Source organism: Anoplophora glabripennis, unplaced genomic scaffold (assembly GCF_000390285.2).
Source record: "Anoplophora glabripennis isolate ALB-LARVAE unplaced genomic scaffold, Agla_2.0 scaffold303, whole genome shotgun sequence".
Taxonomy (NCBI): Eukaryota; Metazoa; Arthropoda; class Insecta; order Coleoptera; family Cerambycidae; genus Anoplophora; species Anoplophora glabripennis.
In genome coordinates this window covers 361,578-379,096 of record NW_019416416.1, presented here as the reverse complement: position 1 = coordinate 379,096, position 17,519 = coordinate 361,578, and the positions used below count along the sequence as shown (strand labels likewise).

General features: G+C 32.3%; 1 protein-coding gene across 1 annotated transcript in view; it reads left to right on the top strand.

Annotated features, from left to right (window-relative positions):
- The first annotated feature begins 599 nt into the window (after positions 1-599).
- Positions 600-17,519, top strand: part of LOC108907210 — a 23,145-nt gene continuing 6,225 nt past the window's right edge. The window contains exons 1-3 of the mRNA XM_018710781.1: positions 600-1,129; positions 9,655-10,616; positions 11,067-11,209. Of these exons, the coding sequence (XP_018566297.1) occupies positions 620-1,129; positions 9,655-10,616; positions 11,067-11,209 (1,615 nt within the window). The 5' untranslated portion in view covers positions 600-619. The remainder of the gene's footprint in view (positions 1,130-9,654; positions 10,617-11,066; positions 11,210-17,519) is intronic.

The window sequence follows — 17,519 nt, the reverse complement described above, 5'->3', positions numbered from 1 at the left end:
TCGGAAAATATGCTTTAAATATTCTAATAGATATAGGGACATTTTTTACTTAAAATTTTATGTGGAATTCGAAAATATTTTTTATTTTCAATATTTTAAAATTTTAATACTCGGTCAGCCGTATCGGATCCGCCATCTTGAATTTTGAAAATCTAACGCTGGATTCGGATTCAGCGACCCCAAAGACATATAGACACGATGGTTTGGTCTTTCGAACCAGGTAGATACTTTTTCTTGTGGCTATGTGTAATTAATCCAACAAATTGTATAAAAATAGTATATTATTTTTTCTGAATAACTAAAAATATTAGAACAACAATATTTTGCCCAAATTCCTTTCATTTTTCATTTTAAAATTAGTAGTTAACATAAACTAGCGACGCAGGTGCGTTTTTAACTTGAAATTTGACTTTTTAATAAGAATTCCAATGCTATCACCGTATAATCCTCTTATTAACCTTTCAAAATCACTTCGGGCCGGTCCTATAGTGCAACCATCCTTTGTTTACCTTCCTGAAAACCAAAAACGTGTCTACAAATGCTCCACCCGCGTAAAATATGAACTCGATGCAGATTTCAGACCAGTCGCACCTTGAAATTTCGTTAACTAGTCGACATCATGCCATCTTCTCCGTATCTTGCCGTCTTGCTTTACATTCTCGATGTGTCAGTCGGTAGTGCTTCTAATAGTAAAGTCGTTAGGACCGATGTCCACCCAACAACATTAAAATCGCCTTCAGAAAACGTTACCGCGTGCGGTGAAGTGCATATTGGAAGACAATTCACTCTGACATCTCCGAACTACCCCAAAAATTACTCCGCCAACTTGGATTGTCACTACTTGTTAAAAGGCCCTCACTGTCCGACGTATTATCAGTTCGAGTTCGTGAATTTTTCTGTGGAAGGTTCTGAAAACTGCGCTAAAGACAGATTTGTGGTTGGGGATCAAGATGTCTTGTGTGGAAACAAAAACAAAACGAAAGCCTACTTCGCTGTCGATGGTTCACTGCATGTAAGATTTAAGACAGATGAAAACGGTTCTGGCTCAGGATACTTGATAAGGGTGATCCGTAGAGTGTGCGAGAAAATTTTGAAAAATGTGGCAGAAGCTACGAAAAATGAGACAAAGGTAAGACAGATTTTTCAATGCTCAACGTTAACAAAAATACTTCTCGACAGTTACAGGGTGTTAATAAATTACACTGCCAAATTTTAATGTATTTTACGTCAGAAATCAATTAAAAAATCATATAAACATGTGTCCGGAGATGCTACATTTTTAAGATTCAGGGTGTTCAAATTAAGAAAAAAATATCTTCTAAAATGCTTGACGTATATTGATGAAATTTAAGCTAATCAAATAACTAATTACGAGTAAAAATTTGCTACATTGGTGCATACATCTGATAACCACTGGTGGAAATACTGGGGAACACATTAAAACCCTTAGAATTTCGACACCAGTGAACAATTTGGAAATAGGAGGTGTCTTTAAATTGGGCTAGTATTTCAGATAAACCGATATATGTTATTTTATTCGAGAAAACCTAATATACGACACACCTAAATATAGGATGATTCACAAATGATGACCAAAAATTTTAAATAATTTAAAAACTAGTAAGTGAAATAATTTGAAATTGGGCACATGTATTTATGTAAACATTGTCCAAAATCTGAGGCGTTTTCCCAAAATTTAGATGCTCCAGTGGCGGAGATACAGGGTATCGGTGGCATATTTTTCTAAATAAAATAGTACGCCACTGCTTTACGATAAAAAACAATATTTTCGTATTTGTCTTTCAATTTTCTACAAATTACTAGTCTTTTATGTTTTTCAAAAAAAGCCTGATTTTCAAGTAAAACTTAAAAAACCAACTGAAAACACTTATACTTAAATAACATAACAAGCACTAATCATTCGGTTATTTATTCGAATAAAGAAATTTATAACATTTTAAAGATTTACTATTATTTTATTTGAGTAAATGCTTAAAAATACCTCCATTTTCAAGAAGTAGTAATTTGTAGAAAATTGAAAGACGAATTCGAAAATATCATGGTTGTTACCGTAAAGCAGTGGCGTACTATTTTATTTAGAAAAATATGCCACCGATACCCTGTATCTCCGCCACTTAGTTATGTAAATTTTAGGAAAAACCCTCAGATTTTGGACTATGTTTACATAAATACATGTGCCCAATTTCAAATTATTTCACTCCCTGGTTTTCAAATTATTTTAAAAAATTAAAAATATTTTTTGAAGTTTAACATCCTGTATCTTTTTAACGAAGCGTCCTAGATCAAAACTTTATAGAATAGACCCCTTAAAATTCATCAGAGAACACGAGGTTTTACACCATTTGTGAATCATCCTGTATATTGAAAATAACTACATTATTCATGTTACAAAATAAATCCACATATTTTTTTATTGGAAATACAATTTTAAATATGTTGCAACCATGAAAAGTCCAAAAAAGAATTGATGAAAAAAAATTTCTGGAGGATAGTAAATTCTTCAAAAAAAATAAAAGTTTCTCGCCAACTACTTTTTAATTATTATGGAATTGTATTTAAAATTGTGTTGCTAACAAATATATCCATTTTTTGCAAAACGAACTTTTTTGTTAAGGGATTATTTTTATTTTATTTAACTAATCGCAAGCTCTCTTAAATTTAACAAAAATAATGACTTAAAATCGATTTTTTGAAAGAAGATATTTTTTTAGTTTAACATCCTGTATCTTTTAATTATTTTTTTAGATACTAACCGGATTAAAATGTACTTATTTATTCAGTTTCCAAAATATTTTTTTGTCTCGAAATTCGAGGGTTTTAGTGACGGTTTTTTCGAAACTCTCCGCCACTGGTTGTCGGATTTGTATATCAACTCAACAAATTTTTGCCTATAATTAATTAAATCAATATTCCAAGTTTTTTTCTATCTGCGTCAAACATGTAAGACATTATTTAAACAAATATAATGCAAGTATTTTTCTTAATTTCAAGATCTCGAGTATCAGTATCTCGAAAACTAAACATTCCCGGATACATCTTTATAAGATTTTATTTTTAATTTTGTCAATAAAATTGGTTGGAGTATATCATCAATACCCTGTATTATACAAATAAATCTTTATTAGGATTAAGCAATAGTATCTAGATACAATAATTAATATATTTTATAAACTTATTTATATATCCGTGCTTCTGATGTATTTTTAAGTACTTATAAGACATTATTTATACAAGTATTTACAGTTTGCAGCGTGTTTAAAATAAAAGCACTTCGGGCGCCATCAGAAAATATACACATTTATAAAACGATAATTAAATTATTACTCCATAATATTTAATGTATTGACAGTTATTGATAAAAATTTGTATAATATGATGAGGTGCGGATTAGAATTAGATAATCAGAGACAAGTTGGTTAACTTTAAAAAATATCAAGGAGAATCTGGTAAATCTTACAATACTTTGTTGGGTCACAAGACAGAAATAAAGAAATAATCAGCATATTATTTTAATTACATTATTAATAATGAGAAATAAAATGTCCTTTAAGTTTAAATCCCCAAAAGCAATCATTACTTAGATTTCTTTTAGAAAATGCCAAAGAAACAAATTCATGAATAATAGAATTTTAATTTGATATTCTAAATATTTAAAATATCCACTTCCTCTTTTTGTCCAATTATTTCTATATGTAACATTAACATTAAGCTCAAAAAGAATCTTCGACAGAATTATCCTTTTTCTCCTGTAATTAATATTGAAAAGAATTTTCAGGGTTTCAGTATTTTTTTACTGCTTTGTTTAGTTCCTTCAATAAAAGGATTATTATCCATTATGTTCGGAAAACCTCATCATGTTTTTTTTTGTAAAAACCTTGAAAGGAGATAGTTTGATAATAAGCAACGTTTTATTATGTCGTTTTATAATCCACTTATGGAACAATAGCCCTGAGTAGAGCGATTTTATGGAGAAACCATCATTTTTCGATAAAATTATACTACCTGGTTTCTTAATTAATGAAAGATTTGTGGTGGTTGTAATAAAAAGTATAAAATTTTATGTCTATATTTAACACTCTCTAAGTATACAAGTTACAATTGCAAAATGATTACGTAAATATTTTCGGATGTAAAGTTTAAAAACTGTGAATGTAACACTGAAAATATTATAAACAAAGACGATACAAGGCTCTCTAGATGATTTACATTGCATCGTTAAGATCCAAGGAATAAAATAATGAATAAATTAACCATTATCAAAGTAATTAAAGCAAATAAACATAACCATCATTATTTAAATATTCAAATAGATTTATTAAATGCAGAATAGCATTGTTTTTGACATCTCATTGCTAAAACCTGAATTTATGCATATTATTAATTTAGATTTTTACTCACTTCTGATTATTCTGACCAATTTTACATCCGTATTAGGGGAATGCTACACTAGGGAGCAGATATTTAACATAACTGGATATTTAATATAAATAAAGATGACACACTCTACTAAGTAGGTGATTTAAGGAATATATAGGGTGATTCAGAACTTATCCAAAAAAATTCTGGATGTACAGGGGACCCTTACAAATACAATTTTGTAAAGAAAAAATCAAAAAGGTCAGTTCGAAATTGATTAAAAAATACACTTCTGCACGGCACTGGAAACTGGTCCACTGTAAAACCTGACCTCGCACAATGCGACCGGTATGGCGGCGTGATAAAAACGGACAAAAACTTTCGCAAGGAAAGAAATATGTAAATAGAATTTTATCGCACCTATTTTATATTCAAATGCTTTTGCCTTTATTAATTATTAATAAAATTAATTTGTGTTTTTAAATAATCAAATCATTTGACATACCCGATGCTGCAACAGCAATTGTTCAAAATTTTATCCACTCACGTGTAAACACATTTGGGTCCGTCTTACTCACTTTCTACGAACTAACACAAATGATGTCTTACTTCACCATAACACAAATACTTCACCATAATACAAATGTTGTCTTGCTTCACCATAAATTAAAACGATATCCATCAACTCTGAGTTGTTATACACGCAAGCCATTTTTGACACTAACTACTAAAAAACTGATGTAAATACCACAGATAACAGGTAAAAACTACCGCAACGACGGATTTCAGTATTAGGAGTAACATGGCTCTCCAAGCGTATTGCGAATGATGCTAGAGACTACAGTTGTCCAGCTATGTAGTGGTTTAATGTGCTATAACTTCAATAATTTGTTTCTCAGAAACTATAAGGATTTTACAAAAATGTTTTTTACAATATTGACTCCATTTCTCATGCCGCACCTATTCCCAAATTTTTTTGGATAATTTGTGAATCACCCTGTATAGTACTAAGTTTACATAAAGAATATTTACAGACTGCAGGATTACCTTTACTGAAATTTAACGTTTTTAGAAATAGTTTGAATAATTTTACGTTTCGTCTCAACTTTCGATTAATTTTTTATCTTGTAAGCATACAACAGAATAAACCGAACCTCACATATGTATTAATTATGCAAGATATTTTTATATCTCTGTTTTTGGAATACATTAGTTCATTAATAAATATCCTTAATAGTTTGAACACACTGGCGATTTTTTTAAAGATAATACTCATAAATTTGTCAGATTAAGAGGTGAAGGTTATTGTGAACACCTACGGCGACATTTCTATAATAAGCAGATTCTATTTGACAATAAACAAATGAAATATATATGGAAGAATAAATACGTTCTGAAGCAAGAATTGTTTGAAATATTGATAACATCGGCCACGATAATGTCAAGTCGCCCACGTCAATATTGTTTGGACAATATCGTCTAGTAATTATATTGTCGCGTGGCTTTCACTTTGGTTAGATGATGACTAGATAAGTGTATCGAAGTAATTTTTGTATCATGGTTTACCATAAATCATTTAAAAATTAACGGGTTTTTGTTGGCGTAGCAGACAAATATCAAATTCACATTAAAATGCCGCACAAACAAAGGAAATGTACTGATACTGAAGATCCGTATCCTACTGACAAATAAGCCAGTATTTCAATTAATCTTGACTTTTCAGAAATGCAACGTATCACTAATATAGTAGTAATTATAGTCCGGTCAAATTAGTCGTAAAATAGTGGTCAAATAACGAAAATTCCGACAGAGCTAAATTGTGGTGGAGACCTTGGGTACACTATTAGAAATAAAGTGTCAAAAGTCCCCATCGATCCCATGTGTGCTAAAAAAGTTCAGAGTCAAAGGTCAAAATTTTATGTTTTTTGTATTTTTTTCGAAAACGGTAAATTTTATCAAAAAAGTAGCCCCAACAAAATTATATATCTTAAAATTATCTACAAAAATGGTCGTTATACTTTTTTTCTAAGAATCACCATTCCTGAGATATCGCGAATCTAAAAGTTGAAGGAGTCACGTTCTTTGTGATATGCACATATATGCCACGTATATACATAGTCAGGCACTTAATACAAGTAAAAATGCCTATTTGTGTCTCATATGTATAAACTATACCATTCTAGAATATAAACTCAAAAGAAACTCAGTCCCTTAGTCAATCCCCTCTACCTGCATGGCTTTGAATAACATCTGGCTGCCCTATTGTAAAAACTTTTGTAAAAAACACACGAAACAAGAAACAAGTACAACTATCTTGTCTTTCTCCAATATCTGCTTCTGCTAAGCAACACTTGTATCGAGTATACTATCAAGTTCAGACATGGCTGGGCAATCAAATGAACCCAGAAGACTGGGGTTGAAAATTAACAGATAATACTTTGGAACCGATTCAAACTTTACTCCCACCTGCTCCAGAAAAACGCCTAAACACTATTTTTTGCAATTGCAAAAAAGGTTGCAGTGCTAAATGTGGCTGTAGAAGAGTAGGGTTACTGTGTTCTCCAGCGTGTACTAATTGCCAAAGCCAGTTTTGCTCAAATGTCCAATTGAATACAACAGACGAAGATTCAAGTGATTTCGATGAAGAGACAGCTGATTCATGTTAATTTGAACAATTTATGAACATCCAGCAAGAAGAAGAGGAAGAAGAAGAAGAAATCGAAGAAGACATGACTGCTGAAATCGACTTTGAAGAGTATGAATCAGATTAAAATATCAAAAAAATCAGAACTACAGTTAAAGTCAATAACCAATATCAATATCAATAATCATCATGCAGTTAAAAGAAAATTCCATCATAACAGTTCGCGTAGTAGGCCTACCGGGGAAACCACGTTAAAAAAATGCACCAAAGTACACTACCTCACAGGTGGTGACTCCTTCAACTATTAGAATCGCGATATCTCAGGAATGGTGATTCTTAGAAAAAAAGTATAAGGACCATTTTTATCAGAGCTACATTTTTGATAAAACTTACCGTTTTCAAAAAAAATCCAAAAAACCTCAAATTTTTACCTTTGACCCCGAATATCTTTTTTAGCACACATGGGATCGATGGGGACTTTTGACACTTTATTTCTAATGGTGTACCCAAGGTCTCCACCAACATTTAGCTCTGTCGCAATTTTCGTTATTTGAAATGTATATTTTGACCGGACTATTAGTGATAATCCTTCAGCGATAATTTACCTTTGATATTTCAACTGACTTTCAACAGAAACCTGGATAAATTTTTGATAGATCATTTCTCAAAAGCAAAATGCTCTTCATTGAACGGAAACTGAAGCAAATTGAATGTGTATCATATTATTTAATCCTTTTTTGTGGTGTTATTACATTTTTATAATTATGTAATCATCGAAGATGATTCTAGTTTTGATTAAAACTGGAGAATGAGGTCATTATTGTCAAAAGACAAAAATCAGACAATTTACAAAGTTATCCATCTGTGAATAGAACAATCTCAAGGTTAAAATATTATGATTTATGGACGTATTATCCAAGATTAGTTAAACACAATCCGACTAAATTTAAATTAAATCTTTTAGTGTTTACTAATAACAGAACAAAAATAATAACGAGCAATCAAATAAAAACGTGGTCAAGTTGGTTCTGAAAATTTGGACGTAGGGCGTAGCGTATTGCAAATGAATTTAAACGTCATCTGTCAAAGCGCTATATCGCCGCTATCAATTTGAATATTTTCGTTTTAAAAAGCGTTTAAAATAGTGTTTTCTCAAGAACAAAAAGTGTTTATCATAGAGTCCTACTTTAGAAATGGACGCAAGATTGATGGAATATGGAAGTATTCTATTGAGGAATGTTTCATAGAATTTCAAAATCAATTTCCCGGCGTTGTGAGTACAAAATTGTGCAGTTCAGCGTTGTGTTAATGTTTTTCGTGAAACGAGCAGTGTAACAAGAAAAGAAGGAAGCGGCCGACCTAAAAAGCGGACTGAAGAATTAAAAGAAAATGTCCAACAAATAATGGAAAATGCGCCAAGAACTTCTGTACGTGTTTTATCACAAATGGTGGGAGTATCAGTCGGTACCTGCCACACAGTGTTAAAAAAAGATTTGCGTTTGTTCTCCTATCGTTTAACTTGTCAGCAAGAACTTCATGAAGTTGATTTTCCGCGACGGGCTGTATTTTGTGAATGGTTTTTAAACAACTACGGTGAACTTCATAATATCACCTTTTTTTCTGATGAAGCCTGGTTTCATTTAAGTGGTACGTAAACTCACAGAATATGAGAATGTGGTCTTCTGAAAAACCAGATAACTTTTTTGTCGAGGGCCCTCTACACGCTCAAAAAATTGGAGTTTGGTATGCTCTCAATCGAAGGAGGATTTATGGACCTATTTTTTTTTAATGGTACTCTTACTGCGCAAAGGTATAGAGAAGAAATTATCGCTCCTTTTGTTAACCAGCTGGAAGAAAACGAAATTACAAACTTTTACTTTCAACAAGATGGCGCAAGGGCACATACGGCAGGCGAGACGATGAATATGTTGAGGGAAGTTTTCCAAAATCGACTAATAAGTCTCAATGCTGAACATGAATTTCCACCGAGGTCATGTGATATTACGCCGTGTGATTTCTTTTTGTGGCCTTACCTTAAAAACACTATTTTTGAACTGCCTACTCCTGATTTAAACCATCTGCAGGCTCGACTTATAGACAAGATTCGTGAAATTAACAATACCCCGAGCATCTTAGAAAATGTCTTTAATTCTTTGAGGAACAGGTGTGAAAAGTGCTTGGAACAAGGAGGGGGACACTTTCAGAAGCTGCTTTAATTTATTGTTATAACAAGGTGGGGGACACTTTCCGCAGCTCCTTTAATTGTTTGTTATTGTTATCACGATTATTCTTTAAAATAAAATTATATAGTCATTAACGTTATTGAAACTGACAGCTGCTATACAGCTCGTTGAGAAATGAGGTTAAGTTGGTCGCTATAAGCTACTCCCTACGTCCAATGTGTCAGAGCCAACTTCGACCACGTTTTTATTTGAATGCTCGTTATAAATTTAGTCCTTTATCGTATAAATGAGGAGTATTATTTAGACAATCCAAATATTTCTGATTTACCTCTGTATCAATCAAGTTCTATTCGTATAGTGTGCAAATCATCAAATAGTCAATATTAGCAAAACAACACCTCATTTCGGAATGATGAAACAATTCTGTATCTCCATCCTCATGTTTTTCAGGACACAACTCATGAAAGAACTAAAAGCAGCGTACCATCCATCCAATCCAGAATGTTCATACCCAAAATCGAAGAAACGAAATCCCACTGCTGCGGCACTGTCTACAGCTCGAAAAGATTCGTACTAACCAGCCCAAACTTCCCCTACACCTTGAACAAAAAGACGGAATGTTCCTTTGAAATACACAAAGCAAACAATAACATCTGCAGACTGAGACTCAACTTTCTGTTCTTCTGGATTAGCTACACAGACCGTAACAACTGCCCTTACGGTTACTTGGAAATCGACGGTAAATACATCTGCGGCTGCAACAGCGACCTAAAACTCACCACTGCTTTCGGAGACAGCAGCGTCAAAACACTGAAATTCAAAACTGAAGGGCACAGTGAAAATTTTAATACTGGTTTCGTTATTGAAGTTATCCAAGACGAGTGCCCGAAAAAATATTCACCAGAAAACGTTCTTACGTTGGTCAGGAACGGCACCCACTACAAACTTTACAACGATCAAATTAATAGAGTGGCGTGGCCTAGTGATGCTCAGAACTTTGTAGAAAAGTTACAACTGATCAATGAAAGGACTGAGATCCTCGACGAAGACCAAAGCGTTATCTTTAAAGACCATCCCAAAGTTGTGAAAAGTATTTACGTTTTTGCTGCACCAGAGTACAACGACTTTGCCCCTTCGTATCAAGATAAAGAAGGAACAACTTATCTAGACTTAAGCAGTGTAAACTCTGTTCTAACTAATACTAATTACTATCAGTGTCTGGGCTGGAATCAGATGCAATACAAAGTTCTAAACGCAAAGTACGGGAAAGTTTTAACTTGTCCGAGGAATGATGAAAATGATGCCATTAGTGTAGGGGAGAGGGATTGTGTGGATTTGAGTTACGTCAGTGGATATTTCAGGAGTCCTGGATATCCTTGCTATTATCCTAAAAATTTAAACGTTTGTTACAGGTAAGGAAATGCTCGAAAGTAACATTTTATAAAATATAAATATAAAATCTAGTAAAGGGTTAGATGCTACCAAAGTGCACATTAAAATGTTCATGTTTTTTTGGCAAATTAAATAAAAAGATTTTTTGCAAAATGAAAAATGATTGATAGAGCATCAAATGCATTTACAGTGAATTAAATAAAAGTACATTTTTGTGTAAAATGCTAAAACCTAACCTCGAAAATTATACATTTTAAAACTAACAATGACGAATTTAGCAGTCTCAAACACTGTACTTAATGCAATACATTATTTCAAGAAAAATCTCATTTTACGACCTGTATCTCAAAAACAAAAGACAACAGGCTCATGGTTCAAACAAAAAAAGTCATAGCCTTCTTTTTCAAAACACTTCAAATAAAATATGAAACAACATTATTTCAATTCTTATTTACTAATTTTATTTACAGACTAAAGAAACAACCAGGATATTGCACAATAAAGGTGTTTGTCCAAGATTTTCAAATAGAAAACAGTTTCCACTGTACGAAGGACTATTTTCTGTTGGCCAACGGTGAAAAACATTGTGGAAATAGTTTAAACAAAGCATCCTGTAAGTTGCACCTATAACAAATATTTACGTACTAGATATACGTCAAGAAACAAATCTGCAAAATGTGACAAGGCAGATATTAATTTAAAGTAAATAAAAACAACTTCTTTACAACAAAACAAAGTAAGACTCAATTTAACGTAATTTAATAGATACTTATTATATTATTAAGTACCTACATAGGTAGCTAATAATGAAACTATATCGCAATATTGTTTAATCTCTTGAAACACCTTTTTCAAGACGTAATGACATAAACAAATTAAAATCACTAGTCAAAGAATTTCTGAAGTAAGAAATGAAGAAAAATTAAAAAATCTTTTTAATTAATTTTGCGAAAAATATTACCAAGTCAACGGGGCAAAAGTTGTGACGAATTAGAAATATTTTCGAAACATATTTCCCCTTAATTAAGTACCTCCTTGTTTTGGGAATTTATGTGATTTAAATTTTTTGCTTTAATAGATTCCTCAAACTTTCCCGAATATGCAAACAAATTTTCCGAGAAATCGGTTCAATGTTTATTACAAATATATCCAAACGCTTTTGAAATAGATAGGTTGAAAAACTTAATATTTTGTACAGAGAAGAACAATTTCGTAATTTAGAAGTTCAAAAAACGATAGAAATATTATACAAGGAATTTAAAATGATATTTTCGGAAATATATAAATTGTTTTGCCCAGTTTTAACAATTCCTGCAACAAGTGTCTCGGTAGAAAAAAACTTTTTGTGTCTTAAGCGTATTAAAACTTAGAAATTGACACAGGAGTTCTTAAACAACTTATTAGATAATGATGACGATAGGAAAAGAACTATTGCAAAGTATTAGTGCCGATCCTCAATTTTATCACGTTATAAGTAAATTTGCAAATTTAAAAGACGGACGAATAAACCCGTTTGATAAAAACATTCACTATGTTTTTAAAATATTTTGTTAAATGTGGAGGCAAACGAATAGCTGGAGGCGTTGTTTTATATGTAAATAGATAAGTAGAAAAATAGTGCAAGCCTTAGTATATTATTTCTTTTGATATTTAAAGGAATGGTATTTAAATAGGCCAGGAAATATAGAGTTGGACGCGACTTTTGGTTTCGACAAGCATATTAGTTTCCACAGTCATGAAAATGGAGGGAAGATTGTTTACAGTCTCGTTAATTGTATAATTTTTACGTAAATTCACGTTTTTCGCTTATAACTTTTTCCTTTTATTTTCACGAGAAAACAGTAACGTAATTTTTTTTCGTCTTCAAAAGACCTAAAAAACTAGCCCTCGAGCGTCAAAAAATATTGATTAGATCAAAAGTTATAAACAGAAGAAGTTTATTTATGACTTTTGAATTAAACATTTATAAACTGCGTTATTATTACCAGAACGTTTTCGCATCGCATCCTCTCATAATCTAATAACTCACACGAAATCTGGAATCGGTAAGTTGAATAGTTGACAAGTTATGGCCTCATAAACAAATTAACTGATTTTTTTTATAGTAGATTTCATAATAATACATTGAAATCTATAATTTTTTTTTTAAATTTCAAATTTGTAACCTGGAAAGTTTTTTTATCTTTTAGCCTTAGTTGCAAAATGAAATATGCGACGCACGCGCGTGATATATTAATATATTATTACATATTTGGAAAGCTTATGAAAGGAGCTTTAAGTTAAAAAAAAATCGTCAAGATTTGTTGAAAAACACCGGAGTTACAGACTGTCAAAGAGAGGGTGACAGTTCGCATTTGAAGTAGTAACTTGGGTCTGCATGTTTAAAAATTAAAGGTTTATGTTACAAACTGTAAGGTGTAAAAGTGTTTTAAATACTCATTATAATCTCATAATAATGCCAAATTTTACGAAATTTGAAATGGGTCATCCCAGCTTTAATTTTTAACAGGTATTGGCGAATAAACTGTCAAAATTAATAGAAACAAGAGATTATCTAAATAAAGCCAGAGCCTACTGGACCATTTTAAGAATTTAAATTTCATCTAACGAATTACATAAAATCGATTTTTATTTTTTTTTCTCGATAACGGTCGCAGATAATCATAAGAGACAAAAAAGTTTCTCAACAAAACATAAAATCTAATTTTGATTTTAAAATCTACCCGCGGCGCACCGCACAAAAGTTCAGTAGAAGAAAAAGGGGCATAAACTCCGAAAAAATATCTAAAAATAAAATACTCTGTTGAATATCACGACCATTTAGCATGCCCAATGATGTAAGCCCTACAGCGTAATCTATATTCCAAATTTCAGTTAAATATCTCAAAAACTGTGGGAGCTATAGAGAAAAAACTAAAAAAATCTTAAAATTTCAACAACCTGTAGATCGGTAACGAAGGGTTTGCGGACCTATGTTTATATGAACTTTTAGTCATGAAATAAGCCAAAGAATTACCTCCTTCCTTATGTACATGATATTTAGGAACACCCACTATATTATTTTCAAGCGAATTTCCGTATACTTCATTTTGCAACTAAGGCTAAAAGATAAAAAAACTTTCCAGGTTGCAAATTTGAAATTAAAAAAAAAATATCTAGATTTCAATGTATTATTATGAAATCTACCAAGAAAAAATCCGTGCGATTGTGGAACACGTTCGGGATCGTCCAGACTAATAATTAGTTAATTTGTTTATAAGGCCATAACTTGTAAACTATTCAACTTACCGATTCCAGATTTCGTGTGAGTTATTAGACAGTGATAAGGAATGAGAGGATGCGATGCCAAAACGTTCTGGTAATAATAACGCAGTTTATAAATGTTTAATTCAAAAGTCATAAATAAACTTCTTCTGTTTATAACTTTTGATCTAATCAATATTTTTTGACACTCGAGGGCTAGTTTTGTAAGAATTTGAAGACGAAAAAAAAAGTAGGTACTTTACTGTTTTCTCGTGGAAATTAACGGAAAAAAGTTATTAGGCAAAAAACGTGAATTTACGTAAAAATTATAGAATTAACCACCCTGTAAACAATCTTCCCCCCATTTTTATTACTGTGGAAACTAATATGTTATTGTACATAATATTTAGCATCTATAGTAATAAATTCAGCTTGCCAAAACAAAAAGTCGCAAAATGGTCTTTTTCCTAGCCAATAAATTTAAATGTCGTCTTTTCATAACAAAATATTTAAAATTTTCTAAATAGGATTATTCAGAGATAAAGAATAAGATTTACTTCTACTATAGTCACTGAACTTTATGTACAGTACAGTATATTTGTTGAGATAGAATTCCAAGAAGACTCCTGCATCACTTTCTTGGAATTAACCGCATTCGACACGTGAGGTAAAAGAAAGAACAAGTTATCGTCCTTGCTTGTAACTTCCTCCCCATTCACGCGGTAGGTACGAGTAAAAATAAAAAAGGGTCAGCACATATATCTTCCTAGGACTCTCAGAAACTTTTACAGGGGACACCTTTTATCTTGATATGTGACCCAGGAGAAAGCTTTGAATAAATCTTCTTAATCTGACAATAGGACTACTTTTTCGACTATAAGTCATGTTTACTGGAAAATGCTATCCTGAAATTGTGATGGCCAAAACTTATTATGCAGGATAAAAGTTAAATGAGCGCTGAAATTTCAAATTGCGATTCTATGTTACTGTGCTCCCGAAGCTTAACTGGATTTTGTCCAGCAAATTAAATTATTTATTTGCGGGTTATGAACATCACTGCGCTGACAGTAAAACGTACCCGAAACCGATTTTATAATAGGATATTAAATCGTTAAAATAATAATACCTAACGGTTAAAATAGTAAAACTTTGGAAAGCTGGATATATTAGACAAAATAAAAGAAAACATACACTTCAAAATACGGTTTAAGGCAGTTACAGTCCCTTAAAACGTAAATTAAAAAGTTTTATTTGCCCGCAGCAGGTAATGACTCTTTTAATAAAATTTTTCAAACCTAAGATAAATTTTGCGTAAAAATAAATGAAGTTGAAGTACAATTCATACTGCGATTCGAAATAGGTAGTTTAGACAAGGATAAGTGTGTTCTATCATAACTGATTTCTGACGTAAAATACGTCATTAAAATTTGGCAGTGCAGTCGTTTATTGTAGATAGTGGGAAACAACTTTTAACAGTTTTTAATAGAAAAAGTTTCAAATCGGTAAATTCAAAGGCAAAGTTCAAGGTCTAACGACTGAAATGCTAGACTATCGGCCGAATGTGAGTTTGATGCAATTTTTACTAGATGAACTTCATTTATTAACTTTTACTGTTTACACAGGGTGTCCGCAAATTTCACCGATAACGCTTGACTGCATATTCACCACGATAAATAAATACGATATACGAAAAAAAGGTAATTAAAAATTTTTGGTATTTGAGTTACAAGCCTTCAAAGTTGTCCAAAATAAAACTAATTTAATTAATAACTTCATAACCCTTTTGCCGAATTTAATTAATAACTTCATAACCCTTTCGCCGATCCGTAATTTGCATGTGTGGATTGATGAGAATCGTAAAGAAACACGGCAATAATGACATCACCTGATAGCCACAGCAATCAACATCTTGTTTTCATCGCCTACTGAACTCAAAATTTTAAATCCGTGACTAGGGTTACCAGGTCTACTTCATGACAGACCCGGAGAAATTGATATCTAAAAAAAGTTCTCACAAAATCTGGGAGTCAAATTGGTTTCGAAGAAATCGCTCTCTAAGGACGTACTCAGGAAATATCTACTTCTCTATTCGTGACACACCTACAGCGGAAAATAATTGATGTCTAAAAAAAAACTGATGTAATCAGGAAATATGGAGAAGAAATCACGATTTTTCCAGGAATCCCGGAGAAATGACATGTTAACCCGGAGCACGAAGATGTACCATCAAAACCAGAAGACTCCGGGTCAAACCCAGAGATCTGGCAACCCTATCCGTGACACTGCTACGCAAACCGAAACATACAGACCTGCAATAATGCCATTTTCCCAAGAATAGCTTTCTGTAGGTGATTTTCTCAAGAGACAATGTTTTTTTTAATAACTACCTTTTCAATGTTGTTCGTTTTTAAAAACCGGAGAAAACTATCACCCAGTATATCGATTTGACTAAAACTTTAGGAAATAATACGCCATAATAGTTTAAATAAATGTACTAAATTTTAACGCGATCGGTAAAAGGGTTATGAAGTCATTAATTAAATTAGTTTTATTTTTGACAACTTTGAGGGCCTGTAACTCAAAAACCAAAAAGTTTTTATTTAACTTTTTTTCCTTGATCGTATTTATTTATCGCCGTGAATATGCAGTCAAACGTCGTAGGTGAAATTTACGGACACCCTGTACATTGTTCCTAAAGATATACAGGGTGTCCGGAAACACCGCTCGAATAATTCTAGGGGTGATTCTACATGTTAAACTATGAAGAAAAGTTCATATGAACATAGGTCCGCAAATGCGTTATAAGGTTGCTATGGCGATTCAAAGATTGCACCGGGATATAGGTTTTATTTTATATCTCTGGAACCGTTTCAGATAGCCATCTGAATTTTGGCATATGAATTGCCTTTAATAGTAAGTACTTTTCAGTGTTTTTACTAAATTATTATTTTAATCAGGGGCGTACCGACAGGGGAGGCCTCGATTTAATTTGTTCACATTTTTATTAAACGTCATATTTTTGCAGTTTTCTTTAGAAATTCTGATTCCGCGGTATAAATGACATAAAAAAGGTATTCTTGTAGAAAACCTGTCAGGCTAGCCGTTTTCGAGAAAATACTCTCCAAAGAAAATAGTGCATGCATGGTCGCCCAATAATAAAAATTTCTACATCAAAGTAGGCTTATGTCGGTGCTAAGTTGAAAATGGAAAAAGGTCAAATTACTGTAGTTACGGTAAACGAATTTGACATAAGGTTTAAAAATAAAGTTTATTCGATTATTATTGTGTTAATAACAGTGTAATTGAAAAAAATCATTGTTCTCGTCTTTCAAAAAATGCCGGAATACTCTTTTGCTGAAATGGCCGACATGCACTTCATGTATGGCAAAGCAAACGGTTGTGCTTTGGAAGCTCGGAGGTTGTACCAAGAAACTTTTCCAAATCGCCAGCTTCCTTCTGATAAACTGTTCAGCAGTTTACATCAGAGATTAAGAGAAACTGGTAATTTTACGCCAAATAAGAGAGATTGTGGACGAAACCGTACTACCCGAACGGCGCAGACAGAGGAAATTGTTCTACAACAGATTGAAGCTAATCCAGGTAGTAGCACCAGAAGAATTTCAGTACAAACGAATATTCCCAAAAGTGTTGTATGGGAAATTTTACACGAGGAACTTTTG